General features: G+C 41.1%; 2 protein-coding genes across 2 annotated transcripts; both read left to right on the forward strand.

The window, feature by feature from the left end:
* The first annotated feature begins 223 nt into the window (after positions 1–223).
* pask (PAS domain containing serine/threonine kinase) lies at positions 224–11090 on the forward strand. Its single transcript, XM_010731178.3, has 21 exons — positions 224–608; positions 727–942; positions 1162–1391; positions 1493–1663; positions 1818–1952; positions 2169–2303; positions 2508–2769; positions 3667–3848; positions 3938–4067; positions 4968–5139; positions 6535–6767; positions 6863–6992; positions 7405–7988; positions 8088–8230; positions 8343–8510; positions 8629–8754; positions 8844–8978; positions 9067–9266; positions 9490–9623; positions 9738–9887; positions 10264–11090. The coding sequence occupies exons 2-21, from the start codon at positions 744–746 to the stop codon at positions 10434–10436; spliced, it is 3792 nt and encodes a 1263-aa protein (XP_010729480.2). The 5' UTR covers positions 224–608; positions 727–743; the 3' UTR covers positions 10437–11090.
* Positions 11091–11486: 396 nt separating this feature from the next.
* On the forward strand, positions 11487–13975 carry mterf4 (mitochondrial transcription termination factor 4). Its single transcript, XM_010731146.3, has 4 exons — positions 11487–11557; positions 11766–12192; positions 12273–12457; positions 13490–13975. The coding sequence occupies exons 1-4, from the start codon at positions 11531–11533 to the stop codon at positions 13877–13879; spliced, it is 1029 nt and encodes a 342-aa protein (XP_010729448.2). The 5' UTR covers positions 11487–11530; the 3' UTR covers positions 13880–13975.
* Positions 13976–14193: the final 218 nt, after the last annotated feature.

Raw genomic sequence — 14193 nt, forward strand, 5'->3', positions numbered from 1 at the left:
CCTGTGACTTGGAAAAACTCTGGGGTAGTTAATGCTGTTTGCTGTTAAGGTTCATCTGTGTCTTCCTGTTTTCTAATAAAATACTGTGTGAATTTGTAAAAGTATAAACGCCTCTGAGACATTTTCCTCTTGTAACGAGTTGTATTTTGCTTTGTGACAACGGTTTCCATGGAAGCAGCAAAGGCGGGCGTTTCCAGGGAATTGGCCAATGAGCTGCTCTTGTTTAGAAGCGTGACTTTTGATTGGCTTCGCGGGACTGTAGCTCGAAGCCCGCGGTTTACAAAAAGAAAACTCTCACTGCGCACACAGTGAAATAGCAGCATTAAAACCTTATTTTTCTCCCTACCTAAGATGCTAGAATCGTGCCAGTGGTGTCGGCGAAACTGTCAACATTAACTCGGAATAAAGTCGTCCAATATTGCTGAGGCAAACCTACTATTTCAGAAGCGAAACGGCACGGGAGCGTTTTGTTGTTTGTAGCATCGACGTTAGCAAATGGCTAGTTAGCAACGGAGGTAACGTTACCTTGTCAACTGGCGTCAACTGAAACTGTTGTTGCCCGTCCAGCTAGGAAACAAAAGCCGAGCACGTCCTTTCTACGACTTGAGGTGAGTGCTGTGTCAAGACCTGATATTAATAAATGTTATCGATCAAATATTCGCATCTTAGCTTAAACTGCAGCTGGCTAACTTACCAGGATAAACTATTGTTTGGGTTCAATCCCAGCTGGATCACCAACAACAATGTCCACCAAGGCTCGTTTCGGCGTGAGCCAAAGCAGCAGGAGTAAAGGAGACACTATTTGTGTGGTGCCCGACCTGTCCTCCGATCTCCTGGAGGATGACTTCGACCTGAATAAGTCCTATCCGTGTACTCAGAGACCGCTGTACAAGAAGAGCATCTTTGCACTGCAGCGTCGTTATTATCCAGGTTCCCTGACAGGTGAGGGTAACAGGTTTGCTTGTAATTTTGACTCGAGATTAGATGATTCAACACAATTCATCCGTGAGCAAAGTTTAGATTTACATTTGTTTTTGTGGTCAAGAGTAACTATTTAAAGATGTGTTCTTAATATAAACATAATTGTTAGTTGCAGCCCTGATTTATGGAGGATTGTGGATGATTCTTTTAAAAATACCTGTCCTCAATTGTTGCATACAGGTGGACATTGGGATGTTTGCAGTTCTGTCGCAGCAAGAAACTGCCAGATCTCTAGCTTGCATCCTGCCTCCCAAGTTTCTGCTGGGTCCTTGCCGCACCTGCCCACCTTGTCAGAGACGGAGGAAAGCCTGTTCAGTCAGGTGATCTCTGGAGATTTCGGCCTGTCGGGATCTCCGTCTGCCCTCAACCCAAACAAAGTCATTTTTACCGTCGACCATAAAACCAGAGAGGTATTGTATGTACACTTAATGCGAGCGCTGGAGGCTGAGCGGGATTGGTGAAACAGTACTGTGACTACAGCACACCCCGTTTATGTGTTTTCATTTTTCAGATTTTGTCAGCAAACAAACAGGCATGTAAACTGTTTGAGTGCACCGCCAATGAGCTGATTGGAAAAAAGCTGACCTGTATCTTGAAGAAAACCAGTCAGGTCCTGGAAAAAGCACTGGAAGAAGATTTTCTACTTGTGGATGGAACTGTAGCAGTCGTCTCTGGGAAAGTGGTATGAAACATGCTGAATTAAATACTTCAAAATGAGAAAAAAAACTAAGTATTGAATTCTTAAATTTTCCTCAAAACGTGATTAAACCAAACTTGTGTTCACTCAAATGTCTTTTGCTTAGTTTTGTTTGTTTAACATGCTGCTTTTTCTGTAGGTGGATGTTGTGACATTATCTGGAGAGGTGCCAGTGTCAGTGTGTACATACAGACAGTCACAAAATGAAGAACACTGGCTTGTCATGATGGAAAATGTGGAAAGGGTATCAGCCTTCCTGTCCTTTTCACAAGATGTAAGTGCATCATTGTTTGCATTATTAGGAGCCCTTAATGTGATATTTCTTTCTTTCTTTTTTCTTGTCAAATGTTTAATGAGACTTTCCTGTTTTTAAAAAAATGTTGTCACGACTCAGAGTTGTTATTATTCTAATAATGCTGCTGGGTAAGCTGTTACCATTTTCTAATCCATTAAAATCATTTTTAAATTCCACTTTTTATGTCATTTGTAGGGTGTCGTCCTAACCTGTGACTTGGCATTTGCCCGTCTCCATGGATACCACCACCCTGACGAGTTAAAAGGAGTGTCTGTTAAGGAGCTAATCCCTTCTTTACAAATCCCTCTCCGCAGTAATGCATTGCCAAAAGTAAGCATTCTTTACAACCAAAACTGTCTCACTCTGCTTAGGAAAGAATCCTTTTCTTAAGCTTTGCTTTCAGGTTTACGTTCACCGCTCTGCTTCTTAGACAGTTCAGAAACACAGAAAATAAATTATATCCCACAACATTCTAAGCTCAGGAATTTCTGTAAAGCTATCATCTTTGATTTTGCTTTTCCTTCGTTCTTTCAGATGCTGAGGGTTCAGAGAGTATGTGGTAAAAGTAGAAGTGGTGCATCAGTCCCGCTGTGTATCAAACTTCAGGGAGCAGTGGTATGTGGCAGGCCCCAACACCAAAACAATGGGACCGGTTGCACCTGCCCAACAGAGAGTCTTGAAAGATCAGAAGCACAGGACAAGCAGCCATGCTCTCCTCCCACCTTCTCTGTGTGCAAATCTGTTGGCTCAAACTCTGAACATTGTGAGCAACCTCATGGAAAAAAGCCATCCTCTGGTAAAGTCTTAATTTGTTTTTTTTAAAAGACAAGTCAGGGACATAATGCTTAGTCAGAGAGGTTAAAACACAGAATACACAGAAGCTAAGCAAAGATAATGTAAACCCCTGATGGAAAAGTAATGGAATCTTGAAGAAACTGGCAAGCACTGATTACAAAAAAGTTGTTTTTTTAATTTAAATTACAGTTATCAAAGTTATAAAAGGTATTTAATGTTAACAGAAGTGGCCCCAAATCACGCCAACATGTGCCCAAAACAAAAGATCTGTCAACAAAGGACAAGAAGTCAAAATGAAACCAACAAACAGGAATATAAAAGACAAAAACAGGATTGTCACTGTCCAACAAAAAAACATGTATCTTTAAATTTGGTCCCTTTTTTTCAGATAAACTGAATAATTAACATGTTCCTTAATGGGTTGACAAAAATTCTTGTTAATCCAAATGAACAATTTAAAAGCTGCATTGTTACAACGCATGACAGTTTGGAGATGCGTGGTGCTTGTGGCCCATTCTTCATTCTTCTTTTGATCACCATCAATTTCCACAAAGTAGTTATAGTCAATAAAAAAAAAAGTCACACCGGATCAATCAGAAACCACAATATAAGTCTAACTAATCATACATGATACTTGCAATGGTCGTTTAGCAACTTTTAGTTAATGTCCTTTTTTCATGAAGTGTTTTCATGTCTACCACATCTGCAGTGTGTGTTAGTTAAATCCTCAAAACAATCTGATATTTGCTTGTTTAATAAATCCAATATTCAAAATAGTCACTATAGATTAAAACTATATACTAAGTGCACCCTAAAACAATGTTATTTATCATATTATAATCTAGTAGACTTGCTGTAGCTATTTGCACATCTTCAACTTGTGTCTCAACTCTTACAGAAGTCAAAGTGGACAGCATTGTCCTCTCCCCCACCCCTGAACTGGAATACTCTGGAACAGTTTGGGTGTTTGCTCCCCTCAGTGGTCTCCTCCTGCTCCACCCTGATGGCTCAATCTACAGCATCCACAACCACCTGGCCCTCAGCCTGTTTGGCTACAACAAGGACGAGCTGCTGAGAAAGGTTAGCCAACATGACCAGCTAAACAAGGCTGTTTGGATTGATGACCTTGCCAACTCTCACTTCTGTCACTGCCGCTTTGTCATCAACAGAGTGTCACTTTTCTGATGCCCGGTTTCTATGGATGGATGTCTGACTCAGACAGAAAAAACGTCTCTTTCTCTGATTCTCAAGCAGAGGCTAGTAAAAGTGCAGCCTCATCCGAAATGTCAAGAAAATCTGGTGAGCGTTTGTGTGTTTGTGATGATGAGGGCAAGATGGTAGCTTTTCCGCAGCCCACTTGCTGTGATTAATCTGAAGCCAGTGGTTTTCAAACTGTGATGTGAGCGAGTTGAAAGGCAGGTACCGAGGGAGAGGAGAAAATACTGTGTGAGGTTAAAGAGACAGCTGCATACCAGTGTTCTAAAAGCAACAGGAAGTTTCGAGGTCATAATCCACATATTTTTAGTTTCAGTGTGACTTACAGAAAATAGATGCTCCTTATAACTTGCCTGACAATCATCATGTTTTCAGTCTTTCTTCTGAATCAAAGCTATCCAGGGATAGTTGTCTGTATCTATTAAATTGTACATTGCAAGCACTGAGCTGCTAATTTGTCATAATTGTAATGGTGCTTATTTGTCTAAATGTAAATAAATACAAGCTAAAAAAAATGACAGGGATCAAGTTGTAGCCCTGCTAGAAGCTAACTCACTGGCAACTTCATGTAAACAGGATGTATCAACATACATCCTGTTTACAACCCCTGAAAGTATAGTAGACAAATTTAAGCATGGCACTTACACCAAATACCTGGGGCGGTGTTTAGCTCAGTTGGTAGAGCAGCTGCCCCGTGTGCAAAGGCTCAGTCCTTGCTGTGGAAGCCCAGGGTTCAAATCTGACCTGTGGCTCTTTCCCGCATGTCTCTCCCCACATTCCTGTCACTCTTCAGCTGTCTCTATCAGAACTAAAAAAAGGCCAAAGAAATAATCTTTAAAATACCACTAAGCATTTTGTTTGTTTTTTGCCATCATGTGCACCTTGCAACGTTCTATCACGCCAGTGCTGCTACTCCGTTCTTGTACTCTGAATTCATTCCTGTTGTGTACATCCTCTGTGATGTAATCATTTTCATTATCCTAGATCCTTCATCACTGGTGGCTGGTGACATGGCCACGGTGCATCACGCCGCCCTTGGAAGAACCTCCACAGGTAGAGGCAGGATCTTCACTGGAACCAGCACCAGGCTGGAGAAACAGGGCAGCGCTCTGTCTACCCTTTCTCCTCCTGCCGTTACCTCCACGCGTGTGGTTATGTAAGTAGCTATTCCTAACTCTTGTTGTCATAAAGCACCAGAATGTTTTATACTCAATAACACAATTCCATCTTAATTTAAAGGATTATAAACATCTTAAATATGACTGCGTTATGTTTACATAGAAATTTAGACCCCATCAGACATAAAATTAAAAAAGTTGATCTGTGTTTTGTATTTTTACAAATAAAGAACAGACAAAAGCCTCTTGCAGGTGCCTAAAGGCAGCATGTATATTTAATGTGTCTGACTAAATCTGAAAACACAACTTTACCTGAGGTGTATCTAACCAGCGAATTCTGGTTCAGTGTTTCTTAACGTTAACAGATCAAATAATGCTGACTGTGATTCTGGAGGATGAAGATTTCAATATTTTATGCCTCTCTCTTTTGCCATCTGTTGGACAAATTATGTCACAACATGCTTTGTCAGAAAATAGATATAGATTAACAAGATTTGTGTTCCCACCTAAAAATACTTGATGGTCATGGACCAAATCTGTAGAGAAGTATTTAGATGGTATTGTTGTAGAGTTATACTTTCCTCATTTCAGTCATTTAGTGCAATACCAAGAGAAATTAATATTCCCATCATATAATACTCTAGTGTTTGTGCATTTTTCTGAGTGATGCTACTACTATTACAAGTATATACATTTATTGTTGGTTATTATTATTTATTTATAATAAGATTGACTACACTATAAAGTTTTTTATGGGCCTATTACAGCTAAACGTATAAGAGCTACGGCTCCAGACAAGAACATCATAAATTTTAGTTCTATGGGAAACACTGTCAGCTATAAAAATGCACTCCTGCAACTTCATATCACCTTTTACACTTATGCTTGTACAATGTCATACACATTCATATTCATACACTGAGGTTGCCATACAGGATGTCAACTGATTGATGGTAAAGCACTCTTATCTAAATGATAAGCAGTTCATCAGTGCACATTCGAGGGACTCGCTCAGATTCAGGTACCAACACACAACACACCTTCTAGTTAGAGGTTTAGTCGTTCATGTGTGTGTACTGTATGTCTATAATCAGAATTGTGCATTTGTGTGTAATTTAGTGATTTATGCAGTGTGCTAATGAGATACTCAACAAGTGGAGCTTTAAAGAAGAAGTGATAAGCTCCAACTCACACCACCCTGTTAACGTAGAATCTGTAAAATGCTTGAGCAGTTTCTTAAGATGTATATACATTATTTTTTTATTGTCAGTATTAATCACTTACATATTTTTCACCAAATAAATAATACCAGATTTTTATAGATTTCCACCCCCCCCCCCCCACCCCCCCACGAATTTTTGCCTTGTAAATTATGATCATTACATTCTTGGCATTACAATACTTGGATTAAAATGCATCCATTCTTTCCTCAGGGGCGATGACACTACAGAGCTGATGACAGAGGCAGCCCGGGTTGCTCTCTCCCACAGCCAGCTAGACAGTGCAGATACCACTCAGGCACTCCTCAGGACATTTGCTTGGGTGGAACCTCCAGATGAAGACACCTTCTGCCTGGTTTCCACTGGCTCACCCCACCATAACCAAGAGCAGCAGCTCACCAGTAGGGTTCATGAAAATGATCAACCTGCCATAAAGATTGTCCCAAGTATGATGCATCAGAGCTTATGAAGTTTGGGGTTTTTGTTTAAAAGAAAATATTTGCAGTTCTTCAGTATTTTTTTTTTTTTTTTGTCTTTTTAGAAACTCACGCTCAGAATGGAAATGCTGTTGACATGGTGGGTGGAACCTCCCCAGATGTAGGCAAAGACCGCCGCTCATGTGCCTCTGTCCTCCAAGATTCCAGCTTTGAAGTCATTTCACTGGAGAGCAGGTAAGCATAGCAGTTGCAATTCAATTAATTCACAGCAGCACCAAAATATACACTTGGATTTAACCTTATTTTCATGCAATCCCCAAATCTGATATCTGTTAATCTCATAATTGAAGACATTAAAATTGTTTCATTATCTATTTTATTTCTTCACTTCAAATAGTTTAGGCTGACTGCCTGTGGGGTGACGTTTCATTGAAATTAACTTTTCACTTGCATCATTTACAGGAAAATAATTGTGTCATGCAGCCTTAATTTTCAATGACATGCCAGGTTGAGATTGGACAGAGAAATGTTCATGTTTCTCCACCTCTTTTTTGTTAAAAAGATACCGTTTGGATGTGTTTTTTCTGAAAAGATTTGCCAGATTTGTTGTTTTGTGTCACTGGTTTAATGAAACTCAATTTCCCAGGTCTTCCTCTGGCTTCTGTGAAAAGTTTGCTGGCCATGGTGCTTCTGATCCAGGCCAGATGGAGGACTCTCGCTCAGCACACATAGTGGACTCAGCCAGCTGTTTCCTGGACCTTAACAGCAATGGTGATTTGGTGACCCGGGCCCTGGCTGACCTAGATCTGAGCGGCAGTATAGAGCTGCTCAGCGGCGGAGGGTACAACGATGATAACCAACACTCCATGACATCCTGCGATACAGCTGAGCTTCTCCGTACACCCTCCCCATGCGTGGTAGGGTCTGACCTGGAAGCAGAGCCTGTTGGTGCTGGGAATACTGGTGCAGAGGCGAGAGATGGCACAAGTGAAGAGCAAGAAGAAAAACAACAGGGTGAGCAGAATCAGTGGGCAGCTATCTCTTCAATTCATAAAGACAAGAGCCAAGAGTCCTGCGTGAACGGTGGGATTCAGTCAATGACGGACATTCCTGCCACATCCACTCCGAAAAAACAGAAGGTGAATGGACACATGCTGTCCTCAGGCGGTACAGAAATACTGGAGGGGCGATATGAAGGAAGTGGGTACCACAGAGATGGCACCAGAGTAGGTTGGTACCTCTACAACTATTAATGTAGAAAAAAGAAAATCAACAGGTGGTGTTACATAAAGCAAACAGACTTTAACCTGTACCTTATTTCCTCTCAAGACGTGCAGTGTGACGTGTGCAGAACTAACCTCCCTGATGGAAGCTCCATGTTCTGCGTGTGGATAAGTAGGCCTGGACAACACGGGACACTGATGCAAACAGATCGATCGCTGCACAACCAATCAGAAACTAGTCTAGGAGAGGTCAGTGGCAGTAAAGAGCCTCGTATGGCACGTAATAGTTCAATCTGAAAATATAAAAAGTGGTGTTCCGCTGTTCATCTCCTCATTCTTGAACCCTTTTACTCCTTTTCAGAGGATTGGTGAAGCCAGTCATGGGGAGGCATTACGCTCCACCATGGACCTGGAGCACTCTCGAGCCTGTGATGGGCAGTTTGAAGAGGAGTACCAGCCTCTTAAAGCTGTGGGTAAAGGAGCCTTTGGTTTTGTCTGGAAGGCAATAAGGCGCACTGACGGACAAGAAGTAAGAAAATCTTTTCATTTATGCAGAAAAGCTACACATGCACATGTGTGGTATGCAGCCATGAGATTTGCCGGGGCTGTATGATTGGTGTGACCTGTATTTCTTTTTTAATTTGCAGGTGGTAGTGAAGTTCATTAGCAAGGCCAGGATAGTGAGTGACTGTTGGATAGATGACCCTATGCTGGGACGAGTCAGCCAGGAGATTGCTATACTGACACGAGTACAGCACCACAACATTGTCAAGGTAACTGGGTTATTGTAACAAAAAAAAAACTTAATTTATTATGCTAAATTATTTTTTTACTCATCCTCTATATGTGTGTTTGCCACAAGGTGCTGGAGGTGTTTGAGAATGGGAGTTACTTCCAGATGGTGATGGAGAAACATGGAGATGGCTTGGACCTTTTTGAATTTATAGACATGCAGCCAAGGCTGGACGAGCCTTTGGCCAGCTACATCTTTAGACAGGTATATACATCGCCAAGAAAATACTTGTGACAGGAGAAAGGAGTGTGAAGTGTTCGTTTGTTAAACTGGAGCTGCTTTCTCTTCCCAGCTGGTGGCCGCTGTCTTCTATTTGAGGACGAAGAGCATCCTTCACAGGGACATAAAAGACGAGAACATCATCATTGACAAATGTTTCCACATTCGACTGATAGACTTTGGCTCTGCTGCCATGATGGCTCCCAACAAGCTCTTTTACAATTTCTGTGGCACACTGGAGTACTGCTCCCCGGAGGTGCTTCAGGGAAATCCGTACGTACATACTACCTGAGAATGACAGATGATATTTGTTCCTTTTCATATAACAACACATTTTAGAATGGTTACCCTTTATGCTTTAGGTCAAAGGATCCTTGTTTTCACACAGCTCGTTTAGAGCATTAGACCTGAAGTCTGAATCCATGCCATGTTTTCATTGTTGTCGTGTATATGCATATTTTATATAGTTTGTCTTCTTGTTGGGGTTCTGTTGTAGCTATGAAGGTCCAGAGCTGGAGATGTGGTCTCTTGGTGTGTTGCTCTACACTTTGCTATTCAGTGAGAACCCTTTCTGCGGTGTGGAGGAGATTCTCAACGCCAAACTAAAGCCCCCGTTCTCCCTCTCACCAGGTATGCTGTAAATATGTAGTATGGATTGAAACATGGAAATTCAGTTTCCAAAAAAACATTTTTATTTTTTTACAAGTCAGAGCTGAAAATGAAAATGTCTTAATGTGCACTCAGAGCTGCATGGTGTGCTGTGTGGACTGTTGCACCCTGATCCCGCTCAGAGAACGACTCTGGACCAGCTGCTGCTAGAGTCCTGGATCAGTCAGCCCATTTCCCTGGCAGAGTACAGCTGGACAGAGGTGGTCCCCGCAACTCAAAACTACTGTGAGTACTCTTTAACACTAGACTTCAGATATAAGGTGCCAACTGTAATTTAGTATAATTTTCTTCTTTTTATTTATTTATTTGCAATTACCTTGACATCCAAAAGATGGTGAGAAATTGTCCATAAATTTCCCACATCACATTAACCAGCTGCTAACCCGGCTAAAGTACTTTTACTAACTGGCCTTCAGAAGCCCACATGGTTAAACTTTAAAGTAGCAAGAAACAGCACCTGGCTATGTTAGTTTTGTTTCATTTTCAAAATACGCCTAATCATTATTGTGTATATTTTGTAAAGCCATCCTTTTCTTTGTGCAGAAGTTAACACAGATAATCTGTAATCTATAGAGCTCAGTTCCTTCTCTTCTCTTAACAGGTTCACCGCAGTACCAGGAGTCCAGTCCTAAAGTGTATCTCGGGCAGGGCTTGTTCCCAGATCAGTGTGATGACACGCTTCCTGATGATGATGAGGAAGAAGGAGATGAGGATGACAGGTTGTCAATGCAGGCCCTGGAAACAGAGCTTCAGAAGTATCTCCACGAAGATTAAAGACTGAATTTAAAGGGAGTGGAGCCCGACCATCCGTCCAACATTTAGTCTGCAGCAGTGCAAAGAAGAAAAAAAGGGAAGCTTGGTCGTCATCAAACACTACTTCGTTTAGAGACGAAAGACAAGGGTTGTGTGTACACAGTTTGCCACCAAGTGTAATGAATATATCATTGACAAGCTGTTTGTTGTTGGTCAAAATGTGCTTGTTGACATATTATGGGTTCCTGGGTGCAACACAGGAAAGCAAAGGCATCATCAAGTACCAACAGTTTTTGCTTTTATTTAATCTATCTTTTATTTATTCTTTGGATTTAGGGACAAATTTGAACATTACAAATCACAGTGATGTTTCATGATCCAGCTTTGCTGCAAAAAACACACGTGATCACTTCCTCAGAAATCACACAAAGAACTTTGATTGAAGTCGAAGGGAGTCGAATAAATGTCGTTTTTATGTTTGTGATTTTAATATGTAATGTTTTAATTAAAAAATGTAAGTGTATTTACAATATTTTATCTATTTATTTTCATACATTAATAAATATTTTACCACAAACACTTCCTTTTTTATGCAAACATTGTAAATTTGTTTGAATTGTATCTTCTTTATGTAGCCAGTGAACACAAATCATTAAATGGCAGCGCAATTCAATTTCTTTTGTCATTGCAGTTTCATCGAATCATCACAGTGGACTGAGATTCTAACTAAAAGCAAAACGTGGAGTTAAAATGCTTCTACAACCAATCATTAATATTCTACTATGTGAATTACAGATATAGTCACATATACTGTAGATGAGATTAATTTATATAAGGAGAATAAGATTTTAGGTTTAAAAGAAAGCAACAAGAAGCAAAAAAGACTCATTTTAGACAAATTATCAGGATTTGTCATAGTAATTTGCTCACAAATCCTAAAATGTGACTTCTTTCTTCTCTGGTAAAATTTTAAGTAATGATCAGTATCCGTCTAAAGAGAAAACATTTAAATCTCGGATTCATACTCTTGCTGTGCGCCCTCTCACTCAGCACATAGCGGAACCCTTGTCCTGGGTTGAAGTTAAAACACGGAGGTATATTCATGACGGAGAAGCATGGGTACCCGGGTTGCTGCACGTCAGGTGAATCAAAATGCTGTAAACATGCTGACTGTGACATTTCTTCAGATTAATATGAATGAATACTTTGTGAAACGTTTAATTTAACGAGCCGCGTACTTTAAACGTGTCGTAGAAACGACAAACTTCCGCTGTAACCTCCATGTTTGCTAACAGGCTAATGACAGCGTAACAACACGAATGAAAGCATGCACGTAATCGTTTCTTTCAGCTTCTCAGGTGGACCGTGAGAAAAGCCTCCTCCTCCTCCTCTGCGTTCAGATCCCTCTTCCAGCCTCGGTACATCAGGTGCAGCTTGTTGTGTTCCTCCACCAGCCAGAGCCCTCTGCAGTCAGCCCAACGCAGCCATGAACTCAGTCCTCCGCCTGGAGAGCCAGCCACAGAGCTGTCCCTCCACTCTTTGCTTGATATGGGATTCACAGACACCCAGGCACAGCAGATGTATGACACCCTGTCCAAAGTCACGCAAAGAAGTGCAGCCAAACATGCTCTGTCGACTCTCACAGCTCTGCTTGTCTTGGGCCTCAATCCTTCCACTGTGTTGAAACTGCTGGAGAAATGTCCTGAACTTTATACTGTCAAGGAATCGCAGCTTCAGCAGCGCATAGGCAACCTGCGGAAACTAGGTTTGGGCGAAGGTGAGATCATGATTGCTTCAGGTGGAAGTGTTAATGAGTTGCTCTGCATGATAATCAAACTAGCATTTTTTTTCCTTCAGGTAGTCTTCAGAGACTGGTGGCCTATTACCCTCCGCTCCTGACTGTGCCTGTGAAGACGGTAAAACATGTGGTGGTGTTCCTCAGAGAGAAGTGCCTGTTCACCATCCAGCAGGTCACAGACATCCTCAGAGATAGTCCGGCTATAGTAGTGGAAAACTTGGATCATCTGGAATACAAATTTCAGGTCAGCGTGTAACTGGGACACAGTCGGCACTAAATAAGTGTTTACAGACTTATTATAATTAACACCAAAAACTTGAAATACATACACTTGGGCCCTGGAAAAATTGTGATTCATTTATTCATTCATTAATTTACAGGCTTGATGATTAATCTACAAATCAAAACAAATGAGGAATTATTAGTTTCAGGCTAAATTGAAATGTATAGAAGCTGAATACAATTTAACAGGCAACTGTCTTTAAACTACACATGGTGAAGTGTTGTTCTCATGGTAGACTTCAGATTTATTGACTTCCTCAAAACTTGATCAAACATCATATCTAAGGCCGCCATAGTTGTAAAACACAACAGCCACGCAGACATAATCCTGTTCACATACACTGTCCCAGTCAAACTAGACACTGGTTGTATACAAGTATGTACTATTTACTAAGAAAGCAGCATACTTTATTGTTTTTGCTAACAGCAAATGACACAAGACTAGATGACTTCAGATATTTGTTTGTACAGGTGTTCCTGTAGCTCGTCCGTCACCATCCATAATTCGATTAATTAATCCAGCTGTGATTATCTCACCCCTTTCCTTGCACTATGGGACAGTAGTGTCCACCAACAGCACATTTAAAACCAAGCATTGTTTTGTATGCATACTAACTTTTTGGATTACAACTTTTTTGGATTACACTTTGTTGCTTTTCCAGTATCAACACACTACGTTCTCTGAACCTGCTCAGTTGTGTGGATTTGGACACAGTTGTAGAGCTCTCCCTGGTGGCTATAATTAAACTCCACATCTTTTAGGCAACTGGCTGTGATTGGATCACAGTGGTGTTTTTAAGTGGTGTAAGATTTGGCTGTGGAACATTTCAGGTTTTGTGCTACTTTTAACCTGAGCTGATTGTTTAGCCACTAATAATCCCATGTGTGCCATATAGCTAAAAATATTATGTGAGGTTATCAGCTATATGTTTTTTTGTCATTCCAAACTGATAAATGTTTGCTGTTTCTAACATTCAAACCTGTCTCTCCACAGTACGTCTACTTCCGAATGGGTGTCAAACAGGCGGAGATGGTGAAGTCCAGGTTGTTTCGTTTCACTCTGGACGAGGTGCGTCATCGACACTGTTTTCTAGAGCGCAGGGGCCTGTATCAAACCCCGGACAAGAAAGGACAGACGACCATCATCAACCCCAAACTGGATAGCGTCCTTAGCGTCGACCAGGACACCTTCCTCGCACATGTTGCCATGGCGTCATCGGAGGAGTATGATGTATTTAAGAGACTGATGGCAAGAGAATGGCAGGAAGAGGAGCTGCGGCGGGGCAGCATTGAAGCTGATGGTGACGATGATGTGGAGGAGGAGGATGAAGAAGATGAAGAGACTGGAGGAAAAAGTGGATACAGGAAGAGGAGAAAGAAGTGACATTGGAGAAGAGACTGAGAGCTCATTAAAAGAAGAATTTGCATGATGACACAAAATGACGTCTGATGATCAATAAAATGTTTCCTTTTAACATTGTTTGAACTCAGGTTTGTCATCATGGTTCTTTAGAAAACCCTTATCTAAAACACACATGGAAGCGTGATATTGCGGATATCATTACGTAGCTAGTTCTCTTTTTAATGTACCCATGATGACAGCAACAGATTAGACTGAGCGGATAAACGGTGGTTTGAAGTTTATCCAAGTGGCTGCATCAGGTCATCAGGCTGAAAGAATTAGTACCCTGTATGAAT

Source organism: Larimichthys crocea, chromosome XII (assembly GCF_000972845.2).
Source record: "Larimichthys crocea isolate SSNF chromosome XII, L_crocea_2.0, whole genome shotgun sequence".
Classification (NCBI taxonomy): Eukaryota; Metazoa; Chordata; class Actinopteri; family Sciaenidae; genus Larimichthys; species Larimichthys crocea.